Source organism: Podarcis muralis, chromosome 2 (genome assembly GCF_964188315.1).
Source record: "Podarcis muralis chromosome 2, rPodMur119.hap1.1, whole genome shotgun sequence".
In the NCBI taxonomy this organism is placed as follows: Eukaryota; Metazoa; Chordata; class Lepidosauria; order Squamata; family Lacertidae; genus Podarcis; species Podarcis muralis.
In genome coordinates this window covers 107,731,849-107,743,470 of record NC_135656.1, presented here as the reverse complement: position 1 = coordinate 107,743,470, position 11,622 = coordinate 107,731,849, and the positions used below count along the sequence as shown (strand labels likewise).

Genomic DNA, 11,622 nt, shown 5'->3' with positions numbered 1-11,622 from the left:
GTGATTTCTGTTCTCATCCTGAAGCAAAGTTCTTAACCTGAGGTAATATTTATGGGTTAGCGGAGTCTGTAACCTGAAGTGTATGTAACCTGAAGCGTCTGTAACCAGAGCATAGCTGTCAACCATCCCTTATTTGGCAGGAAAGTCCCTTATCTCAGCGCTGTGTCCTGCTGTTGTCCCTTATTGATGATGTCCCTTAAATTTCCTGGGTTTCAAAGGAAGCAGCTCCTCTCCCTCCCTGCCTGCCGGCCAGGGAGGAGGGAGGCTCCAACTGTGTTGCTTGGCTGCGTTGCTCACCCAATAAGGAGTCTAAGAACGACTGGGGGGTGGAGCTTGCATGCCTTGTGCCGATCAAATCGGCTGCATTGCCTGAGGACTCGCCTTTGTTCAGCGCTTCCCAGTGGAGTGGTGACGGTGGTTTTCCGTGCTGCATCCCCTTTGTCGGGTTGCTACGCTGTGGGAACCACCGCTTGAGGCTTTGTTTGGCTGCTGACTGGGCTTTCTGCCTTTGGCTTGGAGGGGCTCAGAAGTTGAACATACCTGTGTTGGAAAAATCCCTTATTTTGGCTGCTGGTCCCTTATTTTCGAGGCTGCTGGTCCCTTATTTTCAAATCTGTAAGTTGACAGCTATGAACCAGAGGTACCACTGTACTTGTGTTATGTATTGAAGTTCTCACCCTGGCCACCAGGAGTATTGTGTATATAGTTTTCACTCAGGTCCACGTCATTTAGGCGGGAAACCCTGGGCTGTTGTTGTTACAATGTTGACAGCCGGCTGCCTATAAAAGCAGGCTGGCTGAGCTGTGTTCGGTTCGGTTCAGTTCCAGCTTACTTATAAAGAACTACTTGGAGAAATCTCTGTGTTGTCTGCTTTGTCAACCCGCTACTTAATAACTTGCATTTCCTTATGTCCAAAAGGCCAGAGACTTTGCATAGCCATGAAACCCATTTTGTTGTTGTTGCATGCTACAGCTCTCCCTCTGTGCCCTCTGATGTGTACTCTTACCTAAGATGCCTCGTCCCCTGGAGAAGGCAGAGCCTGGCGGTCACTGCCCTTTGCATACACACATATTGGCAGCTGCCTTCTCACTGGGTGTTATTTGCCAGAGCTGGAAGTGTCCTATAAGCCTCGGTATCCACCTTTCCCCTTTGGATTGAGCTACAGAGGATACCAAGGAGCAGGAAAACCCCACCGGGGATAAAGGAGGTGAGTCTTCAGGACGCAGAAGGTTTAGATGCCTCCAAGAGTGGGATGAGAAGTGGGGAACAAGCCTTGGGAGTGGGGGAGATGACAGTAAACGTGGCACAAGAAAGGAAGTCAGGAATCCTGCATTCTAGCACCATAGCTTCTTGCTTCGTTTTGTTCCAGTTGTTTAACATTTGGGAAGTTAACCCTGTATCATGCTGTAAGTCTTGGACATATGCGTGTGAGGGTCTGCGGATTGGGACTTGCTCCCTCAAAAGAAAAAAAAAGAGAAAGAGGTGAACAAAGTCAAGGTATGAGGCGACTGCAACATCTCTGTTAAGGAGTTCAAAGTCAGTAAACTAAGTTGCCCACTTTCAGCTTTAGTGGAAAGTTAGATGTTGGAAGATTCCAGCTCAAGGAATTACACAACCGGCCTTGCCATCCCCCTAGACCTGCTCATCTTTACTGGAATAATATTCCTTCTGTATGAAGATTGGTAGGTGAGAATTGGTACCCTCAAAAACATTGTCGCAAAGACACGTGTGTGTTCTTTTTGTGTGTGAATGTTGTTGTCGACATACAAAAATGAATTTGGTGCACCTCTGTACATAAATCATTTTATATGAATGCCACTTTCCCACAATTTAAACCGTGCTCCATGTGGCTTGAAACACGAGAAAAATACAGAACAAAAGTAGTCAGAAACAATAAATAAAAAAGTCAAAAAATACACATCCAAACTGAACAATTTTCACATAAACCACAAGATCTAAAATAATGATACAAAAAACCACCACCAGCAACAGAAGCAATAGCAGCAACCCCCCAACATGCCTCCCAAACAATAGATATATGACCCCTCTTATTGGACTTCTGGGAATGTTTGCTTGCTGATAGAGTTGTACCTTGGTTTTAGAACAGCTTACGTAGTTCCTGAACGTTTCGGCTCCCGAACATCGCAAAGTGACTGTTCCGGTTTGCAAACTATTTTTGGAGGCAGAACATCTGACAGGGCTTCTGTGGCTTTTAATTGGCTGCAGGAGCTTCCTGCAGCCAATCAGAAGCAGCAATTTGGTTTTCGAACGTTTTGGAAGTCGAATGGACTTCCGGAACGGATTCCGTTCGATTTCCAAGGTACAGCTGTACATTTAAAATGTTCCTATGCTTTCAGGATCAGTGTTGGTTTTTGTAGGCTCCAGGTAGAGATGTGCATTGACCCCGCTGTCATGGCTCCTTTCCTCCCTCCCTCCCCATCAAATAAAAATACTGTTGGATCAAGCCAATGGCCCATCTAGTCCAGCATCCTGTTCCCACAGTGAGCAACCAGAAGCCTATGGGAAGCTCACAAGTAGGACCAACTGTTAAGTTCTTCTTCTCACTGTTAAGTTGTGGGTGAACATATCAGACGACACAGCGATTCTTCAAAGGGCTCTTGTTTATTCACAGGCCAGAACAGAACTGAACTGAAGGGTTCAGCCAGCCTGCTTATATAGATCTCAACTACAAAGCAACAGTAACAACTTTCTGTAACTATCCAGTCACTTTCAATTCCTTATTTGCACATGTGGACCTGAGTGAAAACTATCTACAGTATCCCCCTGCTGGCCCAGGGTGAGAACTTCAGTACATAGCAACAACAGTCCACCTGCAATTCCCAGTACTCACATGGAAGCTGTCCCTCTGATGCCAAGTTTTTTTTTTTAACGCACCTATAATCCACTGATATCCAGAAGGGGATTGGGTGGAGAGAAGGGTTTTCACCTGCCTTCTCCCACACAATACAGTCGATATGCTGGGGTCTATGCTTTTTATTTTAAAAGGGGGGGGGGCTGGTGTATGTCGCTTTGGATCAGAGCTAAGGTGTAACTGTGCCTGGGTCACCTTTCTTTCAGCTTCTGCAATGCCTACTCTCCTCCAGGCATCCTTGGGCCTCTTCCTCTCCCTCTCCCTCCTGAATTCCAGCTCTGCCTCTGAAGATGACACCGTGGTGGTGACCAGCAGTGGCCCTATCAAAGGCAAGCGAGTCCCGGTTGGCTCGGCCTCCGTCACTTCCTACCTCGGTATCCCTTATGCTGAACCCCCCCTGGGGAAGCTGCGCTTCCAAAAGCCCCTCCCCCACCAGCCATGGAGCCATGTCTTGGAGGTCACCGACTTTGGAAAGGCTTGCTTCCAGACGACCGATTTTCAATGGCCTTTCAACAAAATGTGGGTTGCCAACGCGCCACATTCAGAGGACTGTCTCTTTCTCAATGTCTGGGTGCCTCACCCGCGGCCTTCTGCACCGGTTCCTGTCCTTGTCTGGATCCACGGCGGGGGATTTCTGGTTGGTGCCAGTTCCTTAGACTTGTACAACGGAGCACTCCTGGCTGCTACTGAGAACGTCATTGTGGTTTCCATGAATTATCGGTTGGCGTTCTTCGGCTTTCTGTTCCTCCCGCCTGAGGTCCCAGGAAACATGGGGCTGTGGGACCAACAGCTAGCTCTGAAGTGGGTGAAGGAGAATGCAGCTGTCTTTGGTGGGGACCCTCTTCAGCTGACCCTCTTTGGCCACAGTGCGGGAGCAGCCTCTGTGGGGTTTCACCTCCTCTCACCTGCAAGCCAACCCCTTTTTGCCCGCGCTGTGGTGCAGAGTGGAGCTCCCAATGCACCCTGGGCTTGGAAGGATCCTGAGCATTGCAAGTTGCGCTCCTTGCAAGCGAGTCAGCGGCTGGGCTGCGACGATCGGAATCACAGTGTGGCGCTGCGCTGCCTGCAGGAGAAGGAAATGGATAGGGGAATGTTCCAACTTTTGATGCATCGCTTCTACCCCACCACAGATGGGGACTTCCTTCCGGATGAGCCAAGGAAACTTCTGCAGAGTGGGCTCCTTCAGGCAAAACCACTGCTCATAGGCATCACCAGGGAGGATGGGTCTGTCTTTGCACTAAGCGGTCTTTCGGATCGCATAGAAGATGACAGAGCGTCAACTTGGGAGCAGCTCTTGAAGGAAACAATGGCATTGTTCGAAATGTCTTTGGAAGAAGATGTTGCCAAGACTGTAGCGCTGAAGTATGCTGAAGATGGCCATGGGCCAGAAAAGTACCACGGGGCCATGGTCCAACTGTGCAGAGATTATTACTTTTTGTGCCCATTGGCTGAAGCTGCTGAAAAGATGGCAGCAGGTGGGAGCCTTGTGTACACCTACTCCTTCAACCACCACATCTCTGGCTCCATTTGGCAGGAGTGGATGGGAGCAGCCCATGGAGTTGAGGTGCCTTACCTGTTTGGAACTCTGTCGTCGCTACAGAGGGCAAACCAAACGAACACGGAAGCTGACGCCCCTTTGAGCCTCAAGATGATGCGCTATTGGGCGGAGTTTGCTAGAAGCGGGTAAGACATTCATAGCTCTTGTTCTAGAGCCCCAAACTCATTCCATCAACTTGACCCTGGTTGTTCTAGACATGGTTTGATAGTCCTTGCTCTGGGCACTCTACATCCCAAGGTTCTGCCTGAACCTCCCAAGGTCTTTCATTCCTTTCCTCGGTATCTTTGAAAAGGGCACTGCCGCATCAAGTTTCAGTATAGAGGGGCCAGTTTCAGAGAAAAGCTCAAAGGCCTAACTCAGGGATGGAGAACTTGTGGCCCTTCAGATGTTGCTAAACTACAACTGTTAACATCCTTGACCGTTGGCCATGCTGGCTGGGGCTGATGGGAGCTGGAGTTCCCGTCAACAAATAGTTGGACAGCTGGACAGTTCCCAGTCCCTGTCTTAAACAAAAGACATGTATCTTCCTTTGGTGTTTTTTCTTCTTCTCACTGGCAAACTGCCTGTTAATTGGAAAAAGCCCCTAGCTCAGTTCCAGGGACATAGTGGTCGAGTTATGTATAAGGAGCTTCCCAAACAATTTCTTTCACCCTCTTGGGGTCTTGAGACCTTCTGAAGAAGCAAATGCTATTAAAAAAAATAATAAACAGGGGTTTTTTTCCTGCTCAGTCTGACTGGCAACCCAGTCAGATGGGTGAGGTACAAAAATTATTATTATTATTAATAATAGCTTGTCTTGATATGTTTTAATGTGGCTGATGTTATGCACTTTTGATTTGTTTATCTGTTTTTTTTAAAAACCCTACTGATACTTCAAAAAACAACAACATGTTATATCATATTTTTATTATCACTGGCAATTTCAGGGTTATGGTGGGATGTGAATTGAAATAACCAACTAACCTTTGCAAAAGATGATTGAAGATGGAATGTCAGCTATTTTGGCTGACACGTTTGGCACTGCTGAAATATGACTGTGATTTCCAGGCCACAAGTTGATTACCATAGCAGGATTCCCATCTGATTTTATTTTATTTTTGGGTTGATGGAAGGAGAAAAGAAAGCCTCGGATTTAGTGAGGCAACGTTTTTTGGATTTAGATTTCCAGGAACGGTTGCCAGAGATTAATACACAAAGAACATGTACCTTCTACCCATGACTGAATGCTAGGAGCTCTCTCCTGCCATATATGACAAAAAGCACATAATCAAAGTGTTGGGCAATACTTACCTTGGCAAAAACGAATAGTGTTCCTTTTCCAGGTACATTAGGGCAATCAGAGCGATAAACAACTACCTGACATTCAGAAGACATCTTAAGGCAGCCCTGTTCAGGGAAGTTTTTAATGTGCGATATTTTAGTGTATTTTTGGTTTCTGTGGAAGCCGCCCAGAGTGGCTGGGGAAACCCAGCCAGATGGGCGGGGTACAAATAATAATAATAATAATAATAATAATAATAATAATAATAATAATAATTTCTGTGGAGCAGGGCTAATGTCAGTGTGAACCACCAGCTACAGTGTATTTCACATTGCACCACTTTGTATTCCATATAGATTTTTACTATCTGTAACCCAGTTGATTTGCTTATGTATTGTTTTAATTCTATTAGAATTTAATTACTTTTTAACGACTATATTTTATATGATATTGTATTTTATCTGTGTCTGCTTTTTTATTTGTGTAAGCCACATTGGGTTCTGATCTGGTGAAAAGAAGGGATAGAAATAAAAATATAGCTGCCGAGACAGAATTCCAAAGCACAGAGGTTGGGGAACAAAATGGATTGGGCAGAAGAGGACCTACTGGGAAGCTAGACTCACAGGATCATATTTGATATAGCTGGCCTCCTATCTCCAATCCATCTAATAAAAAGGAATGGGCCAAATCTCATATGGTTGACTGCCAGCACAATTCCAAGCAATGAAAGCGGGGCCCTGAGGAATTGAGTCAAATGACAAATGATAGGGTTTCACTTATTTTGTAGTCTGCTATTATTGCAGTGTGGGATGCGGGTGGCGCTGTGGGTTAAACCACAGAGCCTAGGACTTGCCGATCAGAAGGTCGGCGGTTCGAATCCCCGTGACGGGGTGAGCTCAGCCAATAAAGTGAGATGAGCGCCGCAACCCCAGAGTCGGTCACGACTGGACCTAATGGTCAAGGGTTATTATTGCAGTGTAGATGAGCCATTTTTGTTTTTATAATGCTACGAGTGATTTTCTCTCTCTTTGTTTTGTGCTATTGATGGCCTTTGGCTTAAAAAGAAGATTTTGATCCCTGTGCCACCACTTGATTTCTCGCTGCCACCACCCAGGCCCTACCCGGTACAATACTGAGTCCAGTCAGGTTTAAACTGGAACATAAACTTCTGTTTATTTATTGCAGTTTAAGAAGCGTGTGGTTTCATAAATGGTATCGGTCAATTACAATCATAGGGTGCCTATCCAGACCTATAACTTCTGCTACCTGCCCTCCCTCACTAAACCGCTTCTCAGATATTTACTTGTCTTCCCATCTCCTAACTGTTCCTGTCTCAGCTTATTTCGCTACACTAACTCAACCTACCCACAGACTCCATCCCAATTCACTCCCACTCCAACCAACCATCCAACTCCCAATGAACTCCCCTTTCGTCCTTCCCAGAGCTGGTTTTATAGTCCCTCTGACTCCACCCCCTGGGTTCTGATTGGGTAACTTGTTTAACTATTTCACCTCCAGCACTCTCATATGTTAACGTCACAATGGCCTTTGGCTTAAAAAGAAGATTTGGATCTGGACTGTGGTTTTTTTTTTGTTTCCTCCACAGGAACCCCACTGGGTCCGTGCCCAATGAGGTGCAATGGCCGCTCTATAATGCCACAGAGGAGAACTTCTTCCACATCAGCGCAGGGCCACCTGAGATCAAGAAGCCGTCTCCTGCCCACCACTGTGATTTCCTGGCAGCCCATATATTCAACTCAACACTCTCAAGTAAGTCCAGGTCCTTTGGCTGAAGAAGTTTGGGCTCAGTTCAGCAACAGTTAGTACTGACTTAGGTCTTGTCACATTTATATTGTTGTTGCAGTGGGGTCCTATGCCAGTTCCTCTTTGTAGCATTTTTTGGCAATATTTCCAGTGGACAATAAAGCACACAGGTTCTGCCCTCTCTGTCTATCTCAGAATCAGCTTTCCTGCTAAGGTAGTGTTTCTCTCGCCTCTAGAGATGGGGGAGAAAGTTCACATTGAATGGTGAGCCTTCCCAATTCTCATTTTTTTGAAACTATGTGAGAACCAAAACACAGCCACGTTTCAAAATTTGCACTTCTTTGAATTTCGTAATGCAGTTATCCAGCTGTTCCCATTAGTGGGAAGTGTGCATCTATTAGTGCAAATAACTTACAAAATTGCATTGTTTTGGGGGCAAATTGTATTGCAGAATTGCGTACAATAGGAGAAATCTGCATTACAATGTTGATGAATTTCCATGAGGAATTTGTTTTTGGTGTTTTATTGTGTGTAGGGGGGCAATGCAAACTGGTGTGGGAATGTGGAGAAATGAACTTAGAATTGGAAAAAGGAGAAACTGAAATTGACATATTCCTCCATCCCTAGTCCATCTCTTCGGCCTTTTCTTTCATCTAGCTCTCTTTTTATGGCTCCTTTGGTGAAGGGCTTGCCAGTTCTTCTCTCTTCCCTAGAGTTATTGCCTTCTTTTGTATCAATGGCAGCCCTTCTCCCTAGTCACCTTGGCTTATGTCTGCTTCCTGTACTTCCTTTCACTGCCATCCATTCCTCCACTCCCTCCTGCTTCTCCCTGGCTCCTTCCTGCTGACCTCTCGCTCTACCCCACCGGGATGTAACCATCTTGGTAAAGGTAAAGATAAAGGTAAAGGGACCCTTCACCATTAGGTCCAGTTGCAGACGACTCTGGGGTTGCGGAGCTCATTTTGCTTTATTGGCCGAGGGAGCCGGTGTACAGCTTCTGGGTCATGTGGCCAGCATGACTAAGCTGCTTCAGGTGAACCAGAGCAGCGCATGGAAATGCTGCTTACCTTCCCGTCTTAGGTATAAAAAGGTAAAGGTACCCCTGACCATTAGGTCCAGTCGCGGACAACTCTGGCGTTGCGGTGCTCAACCCGCTTTATAAGCCGAGGGAGCCGGCATTTGTCCGCAGACAGCTTCCGGGTCATGTGGCCAGCACAACTAAGTTGCTTCTGGTGAAACCAGAGCAGTGCATGGAAACACCGTTTTGCTTCCCGCCGGAGCGGTACCTATTTATCTACTTGCACTTTGACGTGCTTTTGAACTGCTAGGTGGGCAGGAGCTGGGACTCAACAATGGGAGCTCACCCCATCACGGGGATTTGAACCACCAACCTTCTGATTGGCAAGCCCTAGGCTCTGTGGTTTAGACCACAGCGCCACCTGCGTCCCTGTCGTCTTAGGTATACCCCTTTTAAAATTATCAAAACTTGGGTAAGGAGGGAGCAGCAGAAGGAAAGGAATGAACCCCCCCAAACTTTTGGTTGAAAGTGATTGGCTGTCCATTGTTGATGCATTTCAGTTAAAAATGGAAGTTGAGTTGTACCCAGTCTCTTGCATGAAGGGTTGTTTGGCTCTCTGTGGACCATCATTTTTCCAATTGCTTTTTTTATTTTGCAGAAAAAGTCCAAGAAGACTCTTCTGAATCCATTTTGGAGGAAGATATGAAGAATGAGACCAGAACTTAACAAAAAAAAGGCGGAATGCAAAAATAGCTTACATCAAGTGCGAATGGAACAGAGAGGGTGAAGACCTGCCTAGAAACACTTCAGCAAAGCCCTCACTTTGTAGGATTGGTGCCCATTTGCAAATATAACGGTTTGCTCTTCATTGTGAGATGATGCTGAATGAGAAATGGAACTTAATGCCGGGTTAGAACAAGATAAGCCATTGGGACCATCATTTTTGAATGCCACCCCATTTTCCTCTGCAACATCCACATGTTAATTATGAGGGGGAAATGACATATCCAGCAGCTATGAATGATAGTGGCTTATTTTCAATCACTTTTGCTTTATTCTGCAAGCAACAGGTTATTTTGCAGCCTCAATTCACTTCCTGAATTTTGCAAAGCCTCATATATTGAGGAGCTGTGCCTTGGAGCTAAAGGACAATTAATTTCTCATTGTTACTATGTTACTATGTAACACCAGGGAAGGAAGCTAACTCCCACCCGGTGCTGTCCCTCCCTCCTTGCATAGCTTGAGCACTGTGATCTGGGTGGAATTTGAATCTCTGGGTATCTGCAGAACGTACATAGAGCTGAAAGAGGAAGTTGGAAGAATGACACTCTTTCTCACTTCCTCTTTCATCTCTATGTGCTTTTCAAGGCTCAGATTAATTTTGCTGGATCCACTTAGATCCATGGGGTCTACATGACTTATAAGATTGGTAGTTCCACAAGGAGTTTCTCCATGCCCCAGAATTATTGCCATTCACGGTGTCCCCATGGCCAGAACAGGGACAGGGAAACATACATCTCTGTGAAATCAGGATGAGAGGCAAGCTGATGTAGACATCACGGGGGAATGGATGATGCCAAGAGCCATTTTGTCAGTGTTAGCATTGTTTTCCTGAAGATTTCTGGTCCGGATTAATTAATGTATCGGTTATTCAAGTTCTGCCCATGTTGCGTTCTCACCTTGTGGTTGGTGGATCTTCTCTCCTGTTCTTTCCCTACCTTTTGATCTGTTCTCCTTCCACAGTTCCGTTGGTCCTGGGAATGCTTATCAAATGCTCCTGAGGCAACTGCTGAAATCTCCCAGAAGCCAGTTATTCTCACCCACCACTAGAACAGAACGCTCAGTTGCGCCGATGTCTATGAAGGGTGCTCAGTTTGCCAGAACAATTTGAGTTTATTTCAAAGTCAGGGCATGTGTGGTACACATGCAGCTTCCAAATGATTGAACTGCAGAGAGCTGGAGGTGGCTCAGAAGTACAGTTCCTCAAATGCCATTCCAAGGCTCCGCTCCTACATCAAGAACAAACCTCTCCGAGGTGCCTCAAATGAAACTGAGGTCACATAAAAGATTATGGGTTGCTCTGGTTAAACCTTTGTGTACTTCTAGCTGACAGACTGCATTCGGCGCATGTGATGTGTAAATAAAAATTCTCTTCGAGGCACTGTTCTTATTTGTTTATTTACTGAGAAAGATTTTCTAAACCACTAAGAGCTCTCTAAGTGGTGCACATAATAAAACTGTAGGTCAGTGTTTCCCAAACTCGGGCCTCCAGCTGTTTTTGGACTACAACTCCCACCATCCCTAGCTAGCAGAACCGGTGAGCAGGGATGGTGGGAACTGTAGTTGAAAAACAGCTGGAGACCCAAGTTTGGGAATCACTGCTGTAGAGAAAACACAGCCCAAATCCACAGGGCTATCATTAAAAGGGGGGTCATTAAAACACACATTAGCCTCCGCAAAACTTAAAAAAACAATGTAGGTATCTAAACTATATGTCTGAGCAGACTTGCAGTAGTAGTAGTAGTAGTAATAATAATAATAATAATAATAATGCATTTTTATTTTTGTAATACACTGCTAAGATTCTACGGGAAGAGCCATAGCTCAGTGGTGGAACATCTGCCTTGCATGTAGAAGGTCCCAATCTCAACGTCCAGCATCTACAGACAGGGCTGGGAAAGGCTCCTTGCCTGAAACCTCAGAGAGCCACCACCAGAAAGTGTAGACAGCAGCTTACAAATATTCTGAAATAAATAAAAGGGTGAATAATGGCTGCCTGTCTGCTTCTGGGATGGCCGTATCTCATGGCTAAAGAGCAGCCTCCAAGTAGGGGTCACCACTGCAGCTTGATGGAAAGGAAGCATTTTGCAGTAGGGGAAAACCAGGGGTAGGTATAGGCATAGACTTTGAAGATTCAGCTTCCTTTGTCTTAACCAGTGGTGTAGCATGGGTTGTCAGCCCCCGGGACTGTGCACATAAGTGGGTGGGTGGGAGGGAAACAGATGGAGTACACATGCACATCCAATTGCTTAATGGTGTCTGCATTACTCAGGAGATAGCAGCCGCAGAGATAAGAAAAGAAGAGTTGTTCCGTTGTCTGGAGAGGTCACTTCCTGGTTCGCACGGAGAAGCAGTTTTCAACGGAGCCC

The 11,622-nt window shown here is 45.9% G+C and overlaps 1 protein-coding gene across 2 annotated transcripts; it reads left to right on the top strand.

The window, feature by feature from the left end:
- The first annotated feature begins 1,058 nt into the window (after positions 1-1,058).
- LOC114588401 (cholinesterase-like) lies at positions 1,059-10,639 on the top strand. 2 transcript variants are annotated; one of them, XM_077925160.1, is made up of 4 exons: positions 1,059-1,207; positions 3,079-4,555; positions 7,298-7,461; positions 9,132-10,639. In XM_077925160.1, the coding sequence occupies exons 2-4, from the start codon at positions 3,087-3,089 to the stop codon at positions 9,197-9,199; spliced, it is 1,701 nt and encodes a 566-aa protein (XP_077781286.1). In that variant the 5' UTR covers positions 1,059-1,207; positions 3,079-3,086; the 3' UTR covers positions 9,200-10,639. The 2 variants fall into 2 exon arrangements, with proteins under 2 accessions (XP_077781286.1, XP_077781285.1); XM_077925159.1 differs by lacking the exon at positions 1,059-1,207 and adding an exon at positions 1,386-1,497.
- The last annotated feature ends 983 nt before the right edge of the window (positions 10,640-11,622 follow it).

What these genes read in the sequence shown, in the direction of transcription:
- LOC114588401 (XM_077925159.1), top strand. Translation starts at nt 1,422, where the DNA reads ATGCGTGTGAGGGTCTGCGGATTGGGACTTGCTCCCTCAAAAGAAAAA. An exon ending in AAGAGGTGAACAAAGTCAAG is followed by an intron (nt 1,498 to 3,078) that starts GTATGAGGCGAC and finishes CCTTTCTTTCAG; the next exon opens with CTTCTGCAATGCCTACTCTC. An exon ending in GCGGAGTTTGCTAGAAGCGG is followed by an intron (nt 4,556 to 7,297) that starts GTAAGACATTCA and finishes TTTCCTCCACAG; the next exon opens with GAACCCCACTGGGTCCGTGC.